General features: G+C 39.6%; 2 protein-coding genes across 18 annotated transcripts in view; both read left to right on the forward strand.

Moving 5' to 3' along the window:
• The window catches only part of LOC113661210 (butyrophilin subfamily 1 member A1-like), a 322,944-nt gene that overhangs the window by 223,320 nt on the left and 76,289 nt on the right, over positions 1-23,335 (forward strand). The window lies entirely within an intron of this gene.
• LOC125141363 lies at positions 5,471-21,543 on the forward strand. 2 transcript variants are annotated; one of them, XM_047814520.1, is made up of 6 exons: positions 5,471-5,762; positions 14,891-14,992; positions 16,761-17,052; positions 19,327-19,620; positions 20,003-20,133; positions 20,487-21,543. In XM_047814520.1, exons 3-6 carry the CDS (start codon positions 16,842-16,844, stop codon positions 20,568-20,570), a joined length of 720 nt encoding a protein of 239 aa, XP_047670476.1. In that variant the 5' UTR covers positions 5,471-5,762; positions 14,891-14,992; positions 16,761-16,841; the 3' UTR covers positions 20,571-21,543. The 2 variants fall into 2 exon arrangements, with proteins under 2 accessions (XP_047670476.1, XP_047670479.1); XM_047814523.1 differs by having other exon boundaries at positions 14,899-14,992.

Raw genomic sequence — 23,335 nt, forward strand, 5'->3', positions numbered from 1 at the left:
TAAAATTCCTTGAAACTTCCATACAGTACGTCATTCCAAGTGTCAACAGGTTTAAGACAGGTAACTGGTTCTATGTGTGACTGTATTGGTGATGGTGGATTAATTAACACTGTGAGTCAGGTGGGTAGTCACTCAATTCTTTTATAGGACTGGGCAAACATACCTGGGACAAACAGGACCATAGATTAATTAGATTGCAGGTTATTGATGATGCATTTCATCCTGAAACTGCTGGTAAATACACATTTTTACAGATCCAACACAACATCCAAGCTTCTAAAAAATATGGCTCAAAATCATTGTGGTAGAGCAGCCTTACGGGTTCACCTTCTACCCAAATGATGGCATATATATATATATCATAATAAATAATAAACATAATAACAATAGTAATAACAACAACAACAATAATAATAATAATAACAAAAATAATAACAATACCAATAATAATAATAATAACAATAACAAAAATAATAATAATCACACAAAAAAAAATCTCCTCAACATAAACTCGCCGACTTTACTGCGCATGTGCAGAAGTACAACGTCCTTGTGTGTGTGTGTGCTTATTGTCCGGAATGAGAGAATGGAGTGTGTGTGTGTGTGTGTGTGTGTGTGTGTGTGTGTGTGTGTGTGTGTGTGTGTGTGTGTGTGTGTGCTTATTGTCCGGAATGAGAGAATGAAGTGAGTGTGTGTGTGTGTGTATGCGAGCGAGCGGCGTGCTAACTGGCGTGTGTGTGCACCCACAGCGCTGTAGCTAGAAACGGAGGAGAAGTGAAAGTGTGTGTGTGGTATGTAGTGTCATGCTGACGATAGGGACATTAAAAGCCCCCACCTGTGACTCTTAACCTGAATTAGTTGACATTACTAGAAATGTGCGAGGAAACCCGTTGCACTAAACCATTTTAGTTTTTACACAGAATAAAACTAAAGTTAAGTTGTTTGAACATTTAATCTCAAGTCATGCGATAAACAAATCACGTTTTTACATTAGTAGTCTTTACTGAAATTCATTAGTTCACATTACTAATGTTTTTGAGCATATGTTTTATAAAATAAGTTAAACAAATGATCTTAAATAGAAATAAATGTTATATTTAAGCAATGTCTTATTTAAATTATACTACTATGTATTAATTTAATAAGAAATTAAACAATAACACTATTTCATTTTTTTGTATTATTGTTGACAAAACAGGTAACATTGCTATGTGCTCAAGTTCACAATGTTAACAATACAGTGTTTAGAAGAAAATACATTATTCAACAATAAAGCATTAAACTGGATAAAAATAAAGGGATAAGATGCACACACTCCTGCACGCACTGGTGACAACTTTTGTGTTGATAACTGTTAACTCGTATCAATAGAACAACAATATGCAGTTTTAACATGCAGTACACTATAAGCGCAGAACACTGGTAAAAGGAAAACAAACACACGGTATTCAAAAATATGCCAATAGGCATTAAACTGGATAAGCATTAAAACTGGAGCCATGCTTCACGTATAAATTGTTTGCACTATTCAGATGAAATATTGAGAGAAATGATCAAGTTAACCAGAGACTTGTGTTACGTTTCTGTAAGGGAGGGGGAGGGGCCTGAAACAGGGGGTGACAACGCGCTGTCTGGTCCCTTGTGCGCAAACCGTGGAATTTTTAAAAGCACTTTGAAACGGTGAGTGTAAATAGTCTAATATATAGCAATCTTTCTGACAATAAATGATTACCCTAAAACCGATGTTAGTTAAATATTAATAAGTTAACTTAGTGTAAATGTGACGACTGATGCTAGTTTTTTCCTTATTTTCTGTCCGTTCACAGTAACATGAGCTATTTCTGTCAGGTCACATTTAATAACGTTAGCCAGTGTTATATGTTCCCAGTTACAATGTTTGTATTTCGCTGGCATACGTTTTTTTTTGTTGGTTCATATAAGCGTGTATGTATGTACACGTGCTGGTCGCTAACACTAGCATATGTCTCAGTTGTATTAAAATAACCGCTCAAAAATGTGTTTTTTTAAAGTTTCTTTTGAAACTTTTATTATTTTTTGTTTAAAAGACTGTTTAAAAGATGTAGTCATTAGCAGATGTTCATTAACATTTTACAGTGAAAGTGATTTGCTAATCTAAACGTTTTCCTTATGCTCAGTTTTCACAGGTTCTTTTGAAGATGCAGTGGAAGTTTTGTGAATTTATGTGACAAACGAGGTTACCTATTAAAACATTCTAGTTAATTACCATCAGGGCTAAGCTAGCTTCAGAAGCCATGCCTGTTTTTTGTTCTCAAGATGAACAGTGTGAATCTTTGAACAGTTTCTTGTTCCGATTGTCCAGTCAGTGCAGTAAGTGCTCTTAACATTTACCAGTGTTCTGCACTTATAGTGTACTGTATGTTAAAACTGCATATTGTTGCTCTATTGATATCATCACCTCAAAAGTTGTCACCAGTGCGTGCAGGAGAGTGTTCATGTGCTCTTTTCCCTTTATTTTTATCCAGTTTAATGTTTTATTGTTGAATAATGTGTTTTCCTCTAAACACTGTATTGTTAACATTGTGAACTTGAGCACATTGCAGTGTTACCTGTTTTGTCAACAATAAAAAATGAAATGGTGTTCTTGTTTAATTTCTTATTAAAGAAATTAAAATCATGTTGGTGGTGGTGGCTGTGAGACCTTTCCACACTGAAGCTGAGTCATTGGAAAAAACTGAATCCCTAGCTTTACGGAATAGTTCCTCTTTGCCACTCTGATCTCCCTTTCCAGTGTGTATTTGTAATGTTACCCCCTACAGTATACTAATGTTACCCCCTATACTATACCAATGTTACCCCTACAGTATATTAATGTTATTTTGCAGTGAGGTATTGCTGCATTAATAATATCCTGTTGCTAAAATTGCATTGTTGTGTTAATTACAGCTGGTTTATTTGTAACTTTTGCTTAAAAAAATACACACAACAACAAAAATGCACCAACATTCTGGCTAAGATGAATCTATAGACGTCTAGGCTGAGACTTGGTATGTTTCTGTATCTGATAAAACACAGCACTGTTTCTCCAAACATGGGTGTTTTTTATGAAGAGGAAATGGAGGAAAAGGAAGCTGCCACTCTGATCTCCTTTTCCAGTGTGTATTTGGCCTGTTTATACAAGACTCTATCCCCATTTCTGTGAGCATCCACTTTGGCCTGACGGAGCTGGCTGGTTTATCATTATGTTAAGTGACTCCTCGTAGGAATACACAAATCCTCACAGAAACTGATATGTGATGTTACAGTCTCTGTGAGCTCGTCCAGGTTGGAGGCAGCAGGTTCGAAAACAGTCCAATGAGTGAGAAAGAAACAGGCTTGTAAATCCTGCTCCGCTTCCTTAGTCCATCTTTTTACAGTCCTTAATACAGGTTTAGCTGATTTTAGTTTCTGCCTGTAGGTAGGTATCACATGAACTACACAGTGATCACAGAGTCCCAGAGCTGACCGTGGGACAGAGTGATATGCATCCTTTATTACAGTGTAACAGTGATCCATTGTGTTACTGTCTCTGGTGGGACATGTAACATGCTGTCTGTATTTAGGCAATTCACGTGAGAGACTCGCTTTATAAAAGTCCCCGAGAATTATTAATACAGAGTCCGGGTGTTGTTGCTCACTCTGTGATCATGTCAGTGAATGTCTGTAAGGCCGAGCTCACGTGCGCTTGCAGAGGGATGTAAACACTCACCAGAATGAACGAGTAAAACTCCTACGGCGAATAGAACGGTTTGCAGTTAATGAAGAATGTTTCAAGATCGGTACAGCACATTTTTAAAACAGTTACATCAGAACACCACCTTTCATTGATGTAAAAATACGCCCCGCCTCCGCGCGATTTCCCCGTTGATTCTGCGTCGCGATCCGCTCTAAAGAGCTAAAAGGCCGGCAGACTTAATACGCTGTCTGGAATGAAGTTGTTCAGCCAGGTTTCTGTGAAGCAGAGAGCAGCAGAGTTTGGAAACTCTGTTTGGATCGATGCTAGGCAGCGGTGTTCTTAAACCGCGCTGTCTGAGTTTCATGAGCACGCCGGCACGCTTCCCCCATCTGCGTGTCCTGAAGCGGGTAAACAGCGCAGCCGCTCCTCCAAATACAAGATTCAGCAAAATGTCGGAATAATCAAAAACCGGTAGAAGGTCTTGCGGTGTGTACTGCTGAATGTTCAGCAGTTGATCTCTGGTGAAACTGATCAGATTTTCTTGACAAAGTGCAGGAAAAACTAACAAAAACAGAGAAAACACTGAGGATCTAAGCACTGTGGATGCCATACGCAGCGTGATCCTGATCAGCTACGGTACACAGTACTAATGTTACCCCTACAGTATACTAATGTTACCCCTACAGTATATTAATGTTACCTCTGCAGTATACTAATGTTACCCACACAGTATACTAATGTTACCCCTACAGTATATTAATGTTACCCCTACAGTATACTAATGTTACCCCTACAGTATACTAATGTTACCCATACAGTATATTAATGTTACCTCTACAGTATACTAATGTTACCCCTACAGTATACTAATGTTACCCACACAGTATACTAATGTTACCCCTACAGTATATTAATGTTACCCCTACAGTATACTAATGTTACCCATACAGTATACTAATGTTACCCATACAGTATATTAATGTTACCTCTACAGTATACTAACGTTACCCCTACAGCATATTAATGTTACCCATACAGCATATTAATGTTACCCATACAGTATACTAATGTTACCCATACAGTATATTAATGTTACCTCTACAGTATACTAATGTTACCCCTACAGTATATTAATGTTACCCCTACAGTATACTAATGTTACCCATACAGTGTACTAATGTTACCCATACAGTATATTAATGTTACCCCTACAGTATACTAATGTTACCCCTACAGTATACTAATGTTACCCCTACTGTCACGGACGTGGGATAAAAATGGACCCAAACGCAGGATAGCAAAATAAACGGGGTTTAGTAACGTAAGAACACGAAACACGACACGGACTAGAGACAGGACAAGACAACAGTAGATTCCTCGCTGCATAAGGCAACGCGGCACAGTTAAATAGACAGAATAATGACAATGGGAAACAGATGTGGAGACAGGGAAGAGCAGACGAAGGTGGGGCAGACACGTGACGAGGAACATAAACAAATGCACGTGGCCAAAGTCTGGGCTGAGTCCCGACACCTACAGTATATTAATGTTACCCCTACAGTATATTAATGTTACCCCTACAGTATACTAATGTTACCCCTACAGTATACTTACGAAAAAATACACACAAAAACAAAAATGCACCAAAATTCCGGCTAGGATGAATCTATAAACGTCTAGGCTGAGACTTGTAATGTTTCTGTATCTGATAAAAAACAGCATTCTTTCTCCAAACATGGGTGTGTTTTATAAAGAGGAAATGGAGGAAAAGGAAGCTGGGGTGTGGTGGGATTTCTTATTAAAAAAAATGCCTGCAGACTTATAGTTTATTTGAGATAAATCGGATGAGTGGTTAAAAGAGGTACACAGTCACTGATAGGATAGAGAAACTTTATCTCCTGCTGAATGTGGGCTCTGCTTGCACTTAAAGATGCAAAAGTTTTGAAGAGTGATAAAAAGTGTCCTCAGTCAACCTCGACAGCTTAAGGAGAAGACAGCTTGAGAGGTTAAAGACGTTTTAATAATATGCCTCTCTGTGGGAGACGGACGTGATGCTGCAGTGAATTCTGTAAGTAAAAGAGCTTTATTTATAAAAATGAAAAGCAAACGTGAAACGTTATGATTCTTCCTCATGTATCTCACACAATGCATGTTGTTCAGACTGAGGACCAGTAAGTAGTGTTTAATACAATGTTTAATACAGAAACATTCATTTACTGTGCAGATTTTATCTCAATTCAAGTTTATTTCTATAGTCATTTTAACAATAGACTTTGTCTCTAAGCAGCTTTACAGAACAAACATAACAATATGTTATTGTGAAGATTACTATAATACAATGTTCTAGATTAATATTAGATATATTTAAATGTGTATGTATTTATCCCTAATGAGCAAGTCTGAGGTGACTCAGGTGACTGTGGGGAGAAAAAAAAACCTTAGATGGTAAAGGAAGAAACTTTGAGAGGAACCAGACTCAAAGGGGAATCTCATCCTCATATGGGTGACATAGTATATTAATGTTACCCCTACAGTATACTAATGTTACCCCTACAGCATATTTATGTTACCCCTACAGCATATTTATGTTACCCCTACAGCATACCTATGTTACCCCTACAGCATACCAATGTTACCCCTACAGTATACCAATGTTACCCCTACAGCATACCAATGTTACCCCTACAGCATACCAATGTTACCCCTACAGTATACCGATGTTACCCCTACAGCATACCAATGTTACCCCTACAGTATATTTGTTACCCCTACAGTATACCAATGTTACCCCTACAGTATATTTATGTTACCCCTATAGTATACCAATGTACAGTATACTCAAATTCACAGTTGGCCAAAATATAAAACTGAGATAAAGTCACGGGCCAAACTGAATATTTATTGAAAAATGAACTACAACTGATTTGTAATGTTCAACCTTTTTCATATGGAAACAAACTTTACTTTTGCTTAAACACAGGATTTGGAACAACGATTCAATGAAAATCCAACTTTGACTATTAACAGTTCGTGCCTTGGAGTAGAAAACATGCATAAAGAAAACATGTATTCAAACTCAGTGTGTTACACTCTGTTTAGTTTCATAGTGAGATCATATCAAATGTGCATTAAAACTGGCTAGGGCTAGGCCTGAGTTTGACATGTGTTCTAGATGGACAGGGCAAAATTTCCCAGGGGTCAGATGCACTAAAAGAGAAGTGGATCACATCAATTTTGTCATGAAGGAATTTTAAAAAATCCTCACAGACATTATTTGATGGCTCAATCTTGAGTAAGTTACTAGGATTAATAATTGAATTTATAGTGCTAAAAAGAATTTTGGGAGAATTTCAATGACTGCTGATAACATAAGAAAAATATTGTTTCTGGCTGCTTTTGCTGCCTTCTGAAATTTATCCAAGCAGAAGTTAAAAATGTTAAATAAGACAGTAAGATTATCTTTTTTCCGCTTCCTCTCAGCTTTCCGGCAATCCTGACTGAGATGGCGGATAGAGTCATCGAGCCATGGCTGAGATTTTAATAAATTTAGGAAATCTAAATATAACAGGGGCTACAGTATCCAGAATGGAAGTGCAGGAAGAGTTAAAAAGTTCAAGTAAATTATCCAGTAGGGGTGGAGCTGAACCCGAATACGGTATTCGGAAAGGCATAAATAGCGTGTGTTTTACTAATACTTATTTCGAACAAATACTTATTTGTTATAAATATTTGTATTCGGGAACAAGAAAAAGTTTATCAAAAAGCTGTGTTTTCTCATGAGACCGCAGCGCAGCCCGCATGAGTGAGTGACGTTCAAGAGTGGGGGGGCGGGGGGTAAAAGAGGTGACTGACACAGGCTGCTCACACAGCAACAGAGAAGGCTCGGCTGAGCGAAAAAATACTTCACTGCATAACTATTTTTGTTGAATAGATTTTTGTACCTTGACAGAGTAACGTTACCATTCTGTTAAAAAAGGATAAACAATGCTTGTGTAGTTGTGTCGAATTATATGCACTTGTGGGAGTTATACGGTACGTTTAAGTTACTATGTCTTTGCAGGCAGCAAAATGTAGGCTATAGGCTACATCTTGAAAAGATGAAAAGAGTGTGGCTGCTGCTGAGCCATCTTTTGGTCCTCCACCAGCCAAAAAAGACTTGCTCAAGTTCTGTTCTTCCAAGTGAAATATGGTTAAGTTATGGTTAACATAAAACATTAAAAAAAATAAAAAAAAAAAGAATTAAAAATATAAAACATAAAAAAAAAATCTATTCAACAAAAATAGTTCGTAACTGAGTGTAAAGAGTTTGTGACATTTGATAGCTGTCGATAAACAGATTTACAGTTTCAGAATATATACAACACATAGGATACCCTGAGGTCTTTGTAGTACGTAGATCATAAAACAAAGTAGTGTTGAATACAATTGGTTTGTGGTCAGAAAATACAATGTCTTCAATGTTAATAGAGAGACCAGAGGACAAAATAAGGTCTAGAGTATGGCCATGGACATGTGTAGCCTCCTGAACTTGTTGAACGAGGCCAAACGAATCACAGACCCGGCTAAACTCAGTAACCAAGGGCTTACCTGGTCAGGACATGGATATTAAAGTCACCATGGATGAGTAGACAGTCATATAATGTCATTGTCACGATGTGACACGGTGAGACAAAAGGCGAGTGGAGATCCAAATGCAGTTATCCGTTTAATGAACAAAACACAGATGAACAGGCAGACAACACAAGGCAGAACACGGAACAGGAACAGAGAACAGGAGCAGGAGCAGAGAACAGCATACACCAAACACCAAAAACGACCAACACCAGGGAAGTGAACAGACAGAGTAAATGTAGTAAACAGGAACCAATCACAAAGCAGAGACAATCAGAGACAAAGACAAAACACCTGGGGAAGAGATGGCCTGGGACAAAAAGTCTGCAAAGTCCACTGTAATGTCTTTGTCCAGCCTGGGAGGGCTATAGACCAAGGCACACCGTACCAGAGAAGTAGTCGACGTAATTTCAACACATTGTAGTTCAAATGAGAGATAGTGCTTAACTGTTTCTCAGTGCTAAGTTGAAAGTGTTTTTTAAAAACCACAGTGACTCCTCCTCTTCATCTTCCATCGCATCTAGGGGTGTTAAAATAGCAGCAGTCAGGTGGACAGAGTTCACCAAAGATAGAAATCTCACCAGCTCCGAGCCATGTTTCCTTTTAAAAATAAAAAGTCCAATTGGTGGGAGATAGAAAAAAATCGTTCAGAATAAAAGACTTATTCGATACTGATCTGGCGTTTATCAAAGCCATTTTAATGTTTAGATGTAGACTGTTGTAGTGGTATGCAGGCACGTTTTTACTGTTGGATACTAGAGGAATTTACACCTCAGGCTCAGATGCGTATTCTTGGGGATCGCAGTGTAGCAGGGTATCTGTCATGACGTGGGGAAGGAAACGGACCCAAACGCAGGATAGCAAAACAAAACAGGGTTTAACAACAGAGGAACACGAAACACGACACGGACTAAAGACAGGACAGGACAACAGTAGATTCCGCGCTGCCATCGGCAAGGCGGCACACTTAAATACAAAGGACAATGATGACACAATGAGGAGCAGGTGTGGTAACAGAGAGACAATTGACAATTGATGAGAAACGTAAACAAAACAACTGCACGTGGCCAAAGTCCAGGCTGAGTCATAACAGTATCCAGTTGAGGCTGGGAGAAAAGGCAGATGATAACGATGCCTTGGATCTATCGAACGTCGTGTCGCCTAAAAGCCTAGAAGTTTGTAGTAGCAGCAAAGCGACAGCTGTCGGTGATGAACAGTATGAAATTCTCTCCTAATCCTCACTAGGACACCTCCACGAGTTCCCCTCTTTTCTGTGAGGTTTCCTAATGATGAAGCCATGTTTCAGACCAAAAAGGGAACGAGGAAGAGTGGTGTAGAGTAGAGCAAACACTCGTGTAAACTTCCATAGAATCCACAGTTTCCTATGTCTAGCAAAAACTGCTGATTATAAGTTATGCAGCTCTTAACAGGCATACTTAAAAATTGCAATAAAAAGGCAGAGATAAGGAACCATTTTTGAACAAATTGAAAAGTTTGGAGTAGACGGCATGCCGAAAGGTACACTGGCACCATATTGACCCCACCTTTTCCGTGGAGAACCCATGAGAGGAAATAACTTCACCAAGAGAGTGAGTATACAGGGAGAAAAGAAGCGGACCAAGTTCTGAGCCCTGTGGAACAACAGTGGCGAGTCTGCACGGAGCAGATGTCACTCCCCTCCATGTTACCTGATATGAGCGTCCTTCCAGGTAGGAAGCAAACCATTCCCAAGCTGATCTGCAAATCGGAAGACTCCTGAGGGTGGATAAAAGAGTCTTGTGGTTGACCGTATCAAACGCTGCTGAAAGGTCAAGGAGGATAAGAAAAAGCTTGAAGCTTCGGCCCAAGAAACCTCGGAAGCTCCACAACATCATCTCTTCTCTACTCAACCCCCCGGCTCCACCTTCTTCATCCTCCCTGACTGCAGAAGACTTTGCTCCTTTCTACAATGAGAAGATTGAGGAAATCTGCAGGACCTTAACTTCAGCCCAGACTGCACTTACATCTCAGAGTATGGATTCCCCACTCCATCGTTATCGCAGTTCTCAACTGTAGCAGCAGAAGAGATTTTACAACTCATCCAGTCCTGCAATCCTACCACCTGCCCATTGGATCCACTCCCTTCCACTATGCTCCAGACCATCTCGCAAGACTTTCTGCCCTTCATTACCACTATCGTCAATAGATCCAGAGCATCTGGTCAGGTACCAATTACTTTCAAGAGAGCAAGAATTATTCCCATCCTAAAGAAACCTGCTCTGGATCCATCAAACATCAGTAACTACAGACCGGTATCACTTCTCTCATTTCTTTCAAACATTCTTGAATGAATTTAAAGCGGCTCAATGTACAGAGACATCCCTTTTGGATGTCTCTAAGAAACTACATGCTGCAAGATCAGCCAAACTGTCATCCGTCCTGTGGACGGAAGTCATGGCAGAAGTCACATCTGAGGAGAACTTGGCCAGGAGTGTTCGGTAAGAATCAAGATCTGCATCGAGTTGTGATTTCTTCCACATTCTCTCGGATGATCTTAGCTCTCTTCGATTGTTGCGCAGCACATCTGAAAGCCAAGGAGCAGAACAAGAAGTTTTCTTGGGTTTAGTGGGCAGAGAAAGTCCATAGTGAAAGTATCTGTGGCTGAGTCCAAGGGTAGTGAGGGAAAAGACTAAGGATCAGGAAGGGAAGAAAGAGTGCCAGAAGCTACAGAAGAAGGGGAGACAGACTGAAGGTTGCAGTGGGTAAGAGCGAGGGGGTCAGAGGAAGTTTTAGGTAGGAAAGGTAGAGTGATGGTAAAGGATACCAGGTGATGATCGGAGACGTGTAGTGGGGTAGCAGTCACGTCTGTAGCTGGAGAAGGACGGGTGGAAACCAGGGACCTAACACAGGTCTGTGTGTGTGTGTGTGTGTGTGTGTGTGTGTGTGTGTGTGTGTGTGTGTTTGTGTGTGTGATTGTGTGTCTGTCAGTGTGTGTGTGTATGTGTCAGGGTTCTGTCATTATGTTGGCTTTGTAGAAGCCAACATTCTGATTTCCGTTATAAGCTTATTATTATTATTATTATTATTATTATTATTAGACAAAAATTTATTTTAAAAAATGCGGCCTAGGGCTTTCGAGTCACATGCACCAAATTCGAATATTTTTCTAAGCGATCGGAATTCCGGAATTCCCAATTCCGGAATTCCGGAATTCGGAAGCTCAAAGTGGCCTTTTTTCCCATAGACGTCCATTATAAACTTTTGAGGTTTATAACTCGCCAAGTTTTCGAGCGATTTACACCGAGCTCAGACAGGTTCTTTAGGACCTTACTCCGGACGAGGTTTTTATTCCGGAGTTTTGACGGAATTTTCGGTTTTCCCGTAGTCGACGATCGAACATCCCATAACTTGAATGGGGAATTCCGAAAAGTCCTCTAAGCTCTCACACACACAATACATCCAACATTAAGAATTGCATGTACTGTTCTATGTAGTATAATAAGTAGAATCCCATAATGACTGCAGTATTGACATGAAATGTCCAAACCCTCAGTAGCCACTTTTTGCCAAAAGTATTGTGTATTCTGGTGACGTCACTCGACACCACGTGACGTCACGTGTAGCCCCGCCCCCAAAACAAGCGAAATCAAAAATTTGCACAACATGGACATGTGACATATCAAAACACTCAGCACAATGAGGGGAACTGCCCCATGGGTATTCTGGTCACGTCACATGACGTCACGTGACGTCACATGAGGTCACGTGAAAATCAAATATTTGCACAACATGGACATGTGACATATCAAAACACTCAGCACAGTGAGGGGAACTGCCCCACGGGTATTCTGGTCACGTCACGTGACGTCACGGGTAGCCCCGCCCCAAATTAAGCGAAATCAAAAATTTGTACAACATGGACATGTGACATATCAAAACACTCAGCACAGTGAGGGGAACTGCCCCACGGGTATTCTGGCCATGTCACGTGATGTCACGTGAAGATTAGAAATTTGTGATGCAGTAGTCCAGTCTTGAGAGTACCAGAGGCTGAACAAGTACCTGAGCAGCCTGTGTGGATAAAAAATGGCCAAATCCTACATCTACACAAGAAACTGACATAAGCATGTCACATTAGCAACATGAGAGAAAAAGGACAGTTGATTGTCCACCTGAACACTGCACCTGAACACTGAACCTGAACACTGAACACTAAACACTGCACCTGAACACTGCACCTGAACACTGCACCTGAACACTGAACCTGAACACTGCACCTGAACACTGAACACTGCACCTGAACATTGCACCTGAACACTGCACTGGTATTAAAAAGAGAAGTTATAATAAAGTCCTTAACAAAATCTCACATTTGTCACATCATATTACTTTAACTCTATTTCTCATTTGTTCCTGATTTCTTTGTGACCATTGTGATGATGTCACGTGATCACGTATACTACTGAGTGGTTGCTTTCCCCCTTTAGCCCCGCCCTTTTTGACATAAACACTCTTAATGTTACTAATGTTTAGAGAAATGTTGAGTGATTTGATAAATGTTGTTTATTATAACATTATAAAGGTCAGTGTAACAGGAAGTAAACAAACTGGATCCTCCCTTAGAGGAAGTGATGTGTGCAGAGAGACGACTGCAGTCATTTAGCATTTAATATCAGCAAACACACAAAAGCTGTAGACACGTAATGATGGTCTGGCACACTAATCACACACTCACAAACACACACACACACACACACACACACACACACACACACACACAAAATTATCAGCACACACGTCCATTTGTGGTTAAGGCATGTCAGACGCACATCAGAGGAACAACACGAAACACACATTTAATATTAATCAGCACATGCACTCATGTATACACACACACACACACACACACACACACACACACAGCACAACCCGACCAAATGCTGCGTCCAGAGCAGCAGGGAGCTGGCAGTCCTGGTGGAGACATCGGCATATGTCACACATTTGCTCTGTGTGTGTGTGTGTGTGTGTGTGTATACATGAGTGCATGTGCTGATTAATATTAAATGTGTGTTTCGTGTCGTTCCTCTGATGTGCGTGATTATTTCTTTGTTGTGTAATTAACATATTTTTGCATCTTTGTAAAAACAAATCTTTAATTCTTTAATTAATATGAATATCTAACATATTTAATCTTTATTGGATTCTACATTAGATTTAGAACAATAACAGGTTCTATTCTATTGATGGAAGGTTCTAAACAGAACTTATTTAAGGACACAGAACTCTGAGAAAGCTTTTTATCTCTCAGTGTGATATTACTATTAAACCTCATCATGTCATTAAATACTAATGAACATAACATCTAATTACTCACTCTGTCTGTGTGTTCTCTCATATCAACACACACACTCAGACACACACACTCAGATAAACACACTCAGACACACACACACTCAGACACTGCTGAAATGAATTTTCTTTATGGTAATTAATGTTTGTGCTTATTTCATTTTCTTTCCACATTTCTCTTTCTATGTCGGAATGAATGTGTCCCCCCCCACTCTGGTCATGCTGACCTGTGATAAGTGTGTTCTTGTTTTCTTGTTTTTGTACCCTGTGTTTCTGCAAACATAAGCAGGATGGTAAGGCTTGCTGATAACGTAACGCTGTCTGTTCTCTCCCTGCTCTCTCTCCCGCTCTAGAGTCTGTTCCTTCTTTGTGGGCGGAACACAAGGATGACGTGGGCTGCATTTCCTGTCCTTATGAGGCCAGAATTAAACACCTTACACCTGTGTATATTAAACAGTATCCTCTGTCTCATGAGAAAGCCGCTGGAATTGACGTTATTCTTCATTCTCTTTTACAGCAGGGGGTGGTGATGCCATGTTAGACCATACAATACTCCTGTCAATCCTGTTCTAAAACCAGATGGCTCTTGGAGATTCACCCAAGATCTGAGTAAAATAAACAAGCTTGTTATTCCTGTTGCTCCAATTGTCCCTGATGTATCCTCAATTATAGCCTCTATTCCATGTACACATAGAGTCTTTTCTGTGATTGACCTTTGTTCTGCTTTCTTTAGTGTTCCTGTAGGGAAAGACACACAGCCACTCTTTGCCTTCACACACAGGGGACAGCAGTATACGTGGACCAGGTTGCAACAGGGTTACATCGATTCTCACGTGAAGATTAGAAATTTGCACAACATGGACATGTGACATATCAAAACACTCAGCACAATAAGGGGAACTGCCCCACGGTTATTCTGGTCACGTCACATGCTCATGTCCGCTCACCTCCAAAAGTATTGGCACCCTAACGGTCCAGTAGCTTTCACAATCTTTCTGTCCACTCGCCTCCAAAATGCACCGGCCTTTGCGAATACTTGCACCGTCAAAGCCAACATCAAAGTTTGTCGCGACGAACTTTACAAATCTAGTTACATGTTGTCCTTATTTCTTATGCTCTTCCATTGAAGTTACTGTGTTTGCAGTAGGTACCTGATTATTTCCTCACCATTTCTCACATGTGCAGTGTTTCAGGTGATGATGTGTGCAGTGTTTCAGGTGATGATGTGTTCAGTGTTTCAGGTGATGATGTGTTCAGTGTTTCAGGTGATGATGTGTGCAGTGCTTCAGGTGAAGATGTGTACCAGCTGCATTGTTCCTCACCACCTCTTTCTTTTCCTCATCCTCATGTTCATCACAGGTGAGTGTGATCTCAGTGTCACTGCTCACATTGGACTCAGTTAGTCCCTCTGACAGTCTTGCACACGTCTATTAAACAGGGTTTAGGATTCATTTCATTCACTTTTATGAGTTAATTTGTGTTCAGAGCATCAACGTGAAAATTCTTACTGCAGAGATTTTGTTTGCTGAATGTCATAGCATCATTAAATTAAATTTAATAGGTTTCATTATATTACATGTATTATGTTCTGTTAAAGAGCATCATGGTCCGAGCTAGACTTCATCTGGAATTATTATTATAACAAACTATTTTAGAAGGAGCTTGTTCATCCAGCAGGGTCTCTATAGATCATCATACAGACCAGGAAATGCAGGAGGCGGCACAGAGAACGTAGGCAAAAGTAGGGATGTTGTGCAGGACTACAGGAAAGGCTAAAGAGAGCAGCACATAAACCTGCACTGCCCAGCAACCTCTTCACAAACTCCTAATAAACGGGTAACAAAACAGAAAAACTGGAGCTGATCATGTTGGGGGGAAAACAGTGAAATTCTTCCTTAAGTTCATTAAGCAGTTGTACAATGAACCTGAATTTGTTTGCTAAAATATTGTGTCATGCTGCTGAGTGTCAGGATTGGAAAAGTGTTCATAAACTGTGTTATTAATGAAGAACCTCAGAATTTAACTGTAAGCCAGTTAAATTCTTACTTGCAAAGTGAAATATGTAATTTATATAGCTTTAATAAACCTAACCATCTCACCCTAAATCTGCAAGAACAATCTAGCTAGCTGAGGCTAGATAACTGGGTCATGTTCCTACTGAGGACATATTTAACCAGCTTAGATGTAACTATCTAAACGTTGTTCAGGTAACAGTTATAACAGGTATAGGGACTGTTTGTGCAGCACAAGGACTTTCAGTGCTATGACATTTACAGTATTTGGCAGAAGCCCTTATCCATGACAATGTCTTTAATGTTGTACTCATAAAACATTGAGTCTTGAGGTTGTGATCTTTAGGAGGTCTGTATGCCTTTGTGTTCTGTTGAATATAAACACTGGGATTTTTTTAACAGATGTGTTTGTTCCTGATCAATGCAGATAAGAGCAGCACTTATCCGCTGTCAGGATGCTGAGCCTCAGGAATGTCAGGAATTTCTATAGTTATACTGTTTGAAAGTGATAGTTTAGCTGCAGTAAGGATTTATACAGAAGTATACTTCCAAGTTGGTCCCGGTGCGGTCGGCTGCTCCATCACAACTGCTCCGACTAAGCTTTGTTCATTTTTGTTTATGGAAAGTTCCAGAGGGACATTCAGAACTGTAACCTCCTGTGTTTCACTCAGATAAACCTGAATTTTTATTTTTTTTTGTTTTTGTGAAATATGGCCAAGTACGGTGACCCATACTCAGAATTTGTTCTCTGCATTTCACCCATCCCAAGTGCACAGACACAGCAGTGAACACACACACACATAATTAGTAAATGAATATTTAGCAGTTTTGATTAGAACTGAGGTTGATTAACAGATTTGTGCAAAAAAAAAAAAGTATGTATTTTTATATTAGTTTAGTTTCGTGTTTTTAAAATGTCCATAAGGGTTAAGATCATTACCACCTTCATTTTATATTTATCTCGTGTTTAATTATTTTTAAATTTTTTTATAACAATCTTAACTTTATTTCACAAGAAGCATGTGTATGTTACAAAATGTGTTTGAGATGATTTTAATATAATTATATGTGTATAGATTTATATTTTATTCTGTTTATCTGCTTTTCTCTTTCAGTTCCTGTATCAGCTGTCACTACTGTAAAGGTGGAGTTTAATCAGACTGCTGCTCTGCCCTGTAATCGGAGATGTTTTCGTCATGTCACATGGTCTCTGTTCAATAACTTATATAGTGGCTCGGTGTGATCAGACATCCTGCTGGCCAGCAGAAGGATTTAAAATCTCCCATAATCAGTATCTGAAGAGAGATCTGACCCTCACCATCACTGTAGCTGATGACAGTAAGAGGAACATATACAGGTGTCAGTGTGATGGCAAAGACGTTAATGATGTGCGTCTCAGCATCAGGTGTAAGTGTGTTTACTGTTCTATAGTTTATAAACTCTCACTGATTTAGGTTTAATGTGTAATATTTATGTAACCAGTACATTGGATTCACATTAAAGAAAAGGAGAACAATATGTACGAGGTCTGAGATCACTAAACAATTAAAATAGCAATTTATCTTGATGTCTGGAGTCCCGGGTTCGGGGTCTCACACCAAAAAAATAGATAAGAATTGTGTGTCTGCACTTATATGAAATCTAGCCTTAGTATAACTGCTTGAATAAAAGCACCAACATCAAAATTAACCAAAATGAATAATGTATTTACTAACTTTATTTTTTACTTTGAAACTGTATTGCAGGTTAACTTTCTTGTTCTGGTCAAATTTAACAAAGAAAAACAATTTTATAAAAGGAGCACAATTTACCCATTTAACAATAAGAGATATTATTTAACATTTCCAATAACAACAAAAGAAAATAGAAATATCCCAAACAGTCCATGGATAAATGTATAAATACCAAAGTTCCCAGTTGAGGTAACGTTGAAGAAAACAAACTGTAGTTACAGTCCTGTGGGGGTGCAGTCCATCCGAATAGATTCCAGAGTAACACGTCCTTATCGACCCGAATCCAAATCAATAACACCGTGATGAAACAGTCCCAGCTCATAGAAAACACATTGCTAAACCTAACGCAATGAAACAGTTCAGTACATACAGTACATGTATTTTACACGACTCTCTTTGGCTCTCAACGAAGGCGGTCGCATTTTCTCTCCCTCTCCTCCCCCTTACTTTGCCTGCTTTGCTTCTTTTGTCTCATCTATTGTCTTATACTTTGAGAGACTCTCTCCTCACTGCTCTCCAAACTAAAATATCATGGATTTGATGAACTGGTCTCTCAACGCAATTGACACCATCTTCTCGACGAGAAGCTTGGGTTCGGGGGAGCCTGACTGCCCTGCCGGAACGTTCGCAGCTGGTTATACGATGGACGCGTGGGAGAAGTGGCGGGTCGTGTGTCTGGCGACACTTTCCGTGGAGGACATTGAAGATATCTACCTATTTGGAACCATGATAACAGGAGTTCTGCTGATTGGATTCGGCATTGCCCTGGATTATCGACGAAATCAGAAAACAGTAACAGCTGTTCAAAATCTCCCAAGGCTGCCCGTCATGATTGATGCAGTGGGCAGAGCGGTCAGCACTGAGGCTGGGACTAATAACCACAATATTGATAACATCACGGTGAAGCTCACTGCTTTGGATACTGCTTTGGTTGACATCAGAGAGAAGCTCACTGCTTTGGAAAGAAACATGGAGACCAGAATGGAGTAAGAGAGTAGTCGTGTAAATTGGAATGCGTCTACTCGCCCCAAGACCAAACAATCCCAATCTTATCTGCTTTCAGCTCCCATTAACCAGCACTGGCCTTGGCCAAGGCCGCTGTTGGAACAACAACTCCCCCGGCAGAGCACTGCAGCGAGACGCTCTTGCGTTCCTTCCCCCACTTCCACAGACACCTGCTGATTGTTGTCTCTCTCTAGGACCTAATCAAGGTTGTCTCCATGGCAATTTGCTGTGTATCGCTATGACAATCTTGCAGACTGAGACACCAAGACTGGATGCTGGGAGCGACGACTCTCCAGGCCGACACTTTTACATACATACACACACACACACACATTTATAAAGATATGCACTCACACCCCCCCCCCCATCCCATCCCACGCCTTCGCCGCTTTGTACCGCCAGTCTGACAAGCGGGTCTGTGACCAGCGCCGAAGATAAAGGCTGCAGGACCTGATGGCTGCTTGCCTGTGCTGGATTACCTCCAACCCCCCACTCCCCTCACCTGTTGCAAGTCATGTGTTTATGGCGTACTGTTTATGTGCTTATGTTGCTGAGGTGTTTTTCCTGTTCCCACACTGTACTTCCTCCGGAGTATTATGTCCCTCATGTTATGCTGTATTTCTTTTCAATTCCCTGTCTTCCTGGCCTGCCCCCCCCCCCTGCCATATTGTATGTATTGTATGTTTGGACAGGTTGATGGCTAATTTCACAGTACTTGTGACCAGTGACAATAGAGGCTACTACTACTACTACTACTACTAAACATGTTATGCATTAGATAGAAAAAGAAAAAAACTCAACATATGTATATAAGTGCAAATAAGAAACACTTATTCTAAGTATGATAAATAGTGACAGATTTACTGGATCTATCAATTCAATTATTCGAGTGGGTTACATTTACATCCAGTTAAAATTCAGTCTGGTGTTTTTTTCTCCTCAGCCATCATCTCATCAGTTCAGGTGAATCCTTGTGAAGATCTACAGCTGAATTTGCACATATCAGACCAAGTGGAGGTGATCTTTAAACACAGAAATTCATCAGATCCACATGGTGTACAGATCTGCAGTGTGTATAAAAGCTCACTAAACTGTACAGCTGAATACACACAGAGAACATCACTCACTAACACACTTCTTACACTGAGAGGAGTAAAGTGGACTGATGATGGAGATTACATCGTCAGAGACACGGAGTATAACGAGAAACTTCATATTTACTCAGTAACAGTAAGAGGTACGTATTCAGTGTGATTTGTGTCTGTGTGTAAAATTCAACAGTCTGATATTGGTCAGAAATCATCATGAACATTCAGTTAATATAATAAAATAAAACAAAGTTGCTCTGAAACTTTATGAGAACCTGTCATTAAATTCTACATTTTCTATACACAGGTTTGTTTACTAGTAAATAAATTCTCCTGCAGATGATTTACAAATAAATAAATGTTTAAAACTAACACTGTAAATGAGGCCCAGTGGGTGTGTTATTGGTGTTCAGTTAATCACTAATAAACACTGACTGTGTATGTGTGTGTGTGTGTGTGTGTGTGTGTGTGTGTGTGTGTGTGTGTGTGTGTGTGTGTGTGTGTGTGTGTGCGTGTGTGTGTGGAGTACAGATCAGAACAAAGATCAGGAGTGTGATCTACCAGTGTGGGCGATCATCCTGATAGCGGTGCTTCTGGTTGCTGCACTGATTGTGATAATCCTGATCCTGAGGATTATATATCACTGTAACCGAAGAGGTGATGTAAGTAACAGAGACATGCAGCACTGTGACATCAGAGATCACATGACTGTGTGCTGTAATAAACTCCACATCACCCTGATTAGACATCACTCAGTTACTACATGGACACTTCCACAGAACAAATATAATGATCACCTACTGTATAATAACTAAATAAATGTCTTCCAGTCTCACACTGACAACTAAACCCTCTATAGATTCTTTATAAATAAAGACTTTGACCTGAATTTATCTTCAATTTTATTCATCAGCCTTTGAGAAGATTGAATTTACTGAACCTTAGGATTTACAGCTAGTGATTAATATTAATATATAATGTAATAATGCATATATACATATTATTTCTTCTACAGTATATTGTACAGAGGCCCAAGAATGGAGCAGGAGAACTTCAGAGCTTTAATGGCACAATAAAAATGAACCTAATGGAGAACTGATGTTAAGACAGAGTGAGAACGAAAGTGACGAGTAGTAACAGAGGGAAGAGACTTGTAACTACTGTACATACAGCATGATGCTGGAACAATGAGAGATCAAAACTCAAATGGGAGCACAGGAATAAATGACATGTATCTGGATCTACAGCTTTCTCCGTCCCTTTGTGCTTCACAACAACTGAAGAACATGACCTGACTACAGAATCTGCTCAGATCCTCACACAAGTTGTCAGGTCTAGACCAGACTACTGCAGATCTCTTTTGGAATCAGACCCTGGTTTAGATGTCCACACCTACACACCACATCATCAAGCCTTCAAACTCATGGCTTATATACTCTGTCCTTCTCTGGGATCTGCTTCAGTCCTGGTTCCTCAGAAGTGTGATGTGTGTCCACTGTGGGAAAATAATCTTAAGTCATTGTTTTATTTCCTTTTAGTTCTAATATTTTTGTGGATCATGCTGAAGCCAAATCGAGTTACAATGCATGTTAAATTCAAACTTTACATTAGTCTTGTGGTTCCTGTATCTCATTAATATGAAAGGAAAGGGCAAGGTAACTCAGGGTATCATCTGTCCCTTTGTGACATCTGTCCCATTGTTTAAGGTCAAGAAGGAATGCCAAGCGTTTGAGGTGAATTCATTCCTATGATAATGAAGGGGTCTGAGAAAGACTGTTGTGTTAGATGGTTACAGCACTGGACCTCTCTCTCCATCCCCTCTGTTCTATACACCACCCCATTTTTTGCACTTACACTAATTCTGGACTGTCACTGTCACTCTGGACTTGCACAGCACAGTGCCACTTTATACACCATATACACTATTTACACACCATACTTCACCTGAACACTTTAAGGACAATCTATAAAAACCATACATATTTATATTTATTTCTGTATATGTATATACATTATCTCTCCATTTCTCCATCTATAGTTTCATATTTTTACATAGTCTTTATATAGTTTTCTTATATAGTTTATACTTCTTTTTATTATTCTATTATTATTTTATCTATTTGCTTTTTTATACCTTTATTCTTATAATAAAGACAGTTGCATAAAGCATTTCACTGCATGTCGTACCCTGTATGTATGTGTATGTGACAAATAAAATTTGATTTGATTTTGATTTGTTAATGGGATTATTAAGGGCAGGTGAAAATCCAGGATCTGGTGTGGGGATGTTACATCCTTTCATGCTTTGATTGTCACCGGAGGGTTTTGTCTCTATCTGATGGGACCGCCCCAAATAATGTGTATATTTACAATGAATTACAACTTTGTTAGGCTTGATGACTGCAGCACTCGTGCTAGTACACTCTGTGAATAGATATGTTAGGCTTGGAGTAACTGCCATATTATTATTTATAGGCCTCCTAAATACACCCCAACTTTTGTTGATGAATTCACAGAACTTTTATCAACAATCTCCTCTGAATTTGATTATTTTGTTATTGCTGGAGATTTCAACATTCATATAGACAATGCAGAAAACAATACTGCAATTGAACTGTTAAATGTTTTAAACACTTTCGATCTGACCCAGCACGTGCAAGGTCCTACACACAATAGGGGACACACTCTTGATCTGCTCATTAGCAAGGGTCTAAACATTCCATCCACTGTTATCAAGGATGAAGCGCTATCTGACCATTTCTGTGTTTACTTTGATTTATTGATCTGTCCTGCCACTGATGCTAGATCTGTCTGTCAAAAAAAGGTTCATAAATGAAGACACCAGTGAGGTATTTATGAATGCTATATCAATGTTGCCAAACATATCAGCAGACTCTGTTGATGTTCTCCTTGAAAATTTTAACTTAAAATTTAAAGATGTTATTGATGGTATAGCTCCAGTAAAGGTCAGGATGATCACTGGCAGACGTAAAGCACCTTGGAGAAACACAACAGCGGTACAGAGCATGAAAAGAACATGCAGAAAAGCTGAATGTATGTGGCGGAAAACAAAACTTGAAGTACATTATAGCATCTATAAGGACAATCTTCGTGCTTTCAATGTAGAACTAGGCACAGCTAGACAGATCTTCTTCTCAAACATTATACACAACAACATAAACAACATTCACACTCTTTTTGCTACTGTAGAGACACTAACAAACCCCCCAAATCAAGCTTCTAGTGAAATGCTCTCTGACAACAAATGCAATGAGTTTGCAACCTTTTTCTCTGAGAAAATCAGTAATATCAGAATGGCAATCAATACGGTCTCATATTGTAATGTGGTCAGTCAGACCTCACTACAACAACCTCAAAAATTTGTCATTTTCTCAGAATTTGACATAATTGATATAAAAACCCTGGAAGAAACAGTACAACATCTTAAAGCATCAACTTGCAGCCTTGACACCCCCCCCCCCCCCACATCCTTTCTCAAAAAGGTACTTAACTGCTTAGAAATTGACCTCTTAAAAACAGTAAATACCTCTCTGCTCACAGGCACTTTTCCAGAGTCTCTAAAAACGGCAGTTGTTAAGCCTCTCCTAAAAAAGAGTAACCTAGACAAAACCATACTTAGCTACAGACCGATCTCTAACCTTCCTTTTATAGGCAAGATCATTGAAAAGGTTGTTTTCAATCAGCTGAACAAATTCTTAAACTCAAATGGCTACCTGGACAATTTTCAATCTGGTTTCCCCCAGCATCATAGCACAGAGACAGTGCTCATAAAGATAATAAATGATATTCGCTTAAACTCTGATTCGGGTAAAATATCAGTGCTGGTGCTACTACTGTAGATCT

The sequence above is a fragment of the Tachysurus fulvidraco genome, chromosome 1, assembly GCF_022655615.1.
Source record: "Tachysurus fulvidraco isolate hzauxx_2018 chromosome 1, HZAU_PFXX_2.0, whole genome shotgun sequence".
In the NCBI taxonomy this organism is placed as follows: Eukaryota; Metazoa; Chordata; class Actinopteri; order Siluriformes; family Bagridae; genus Tachysurus; species Tachysurus fulvidraco.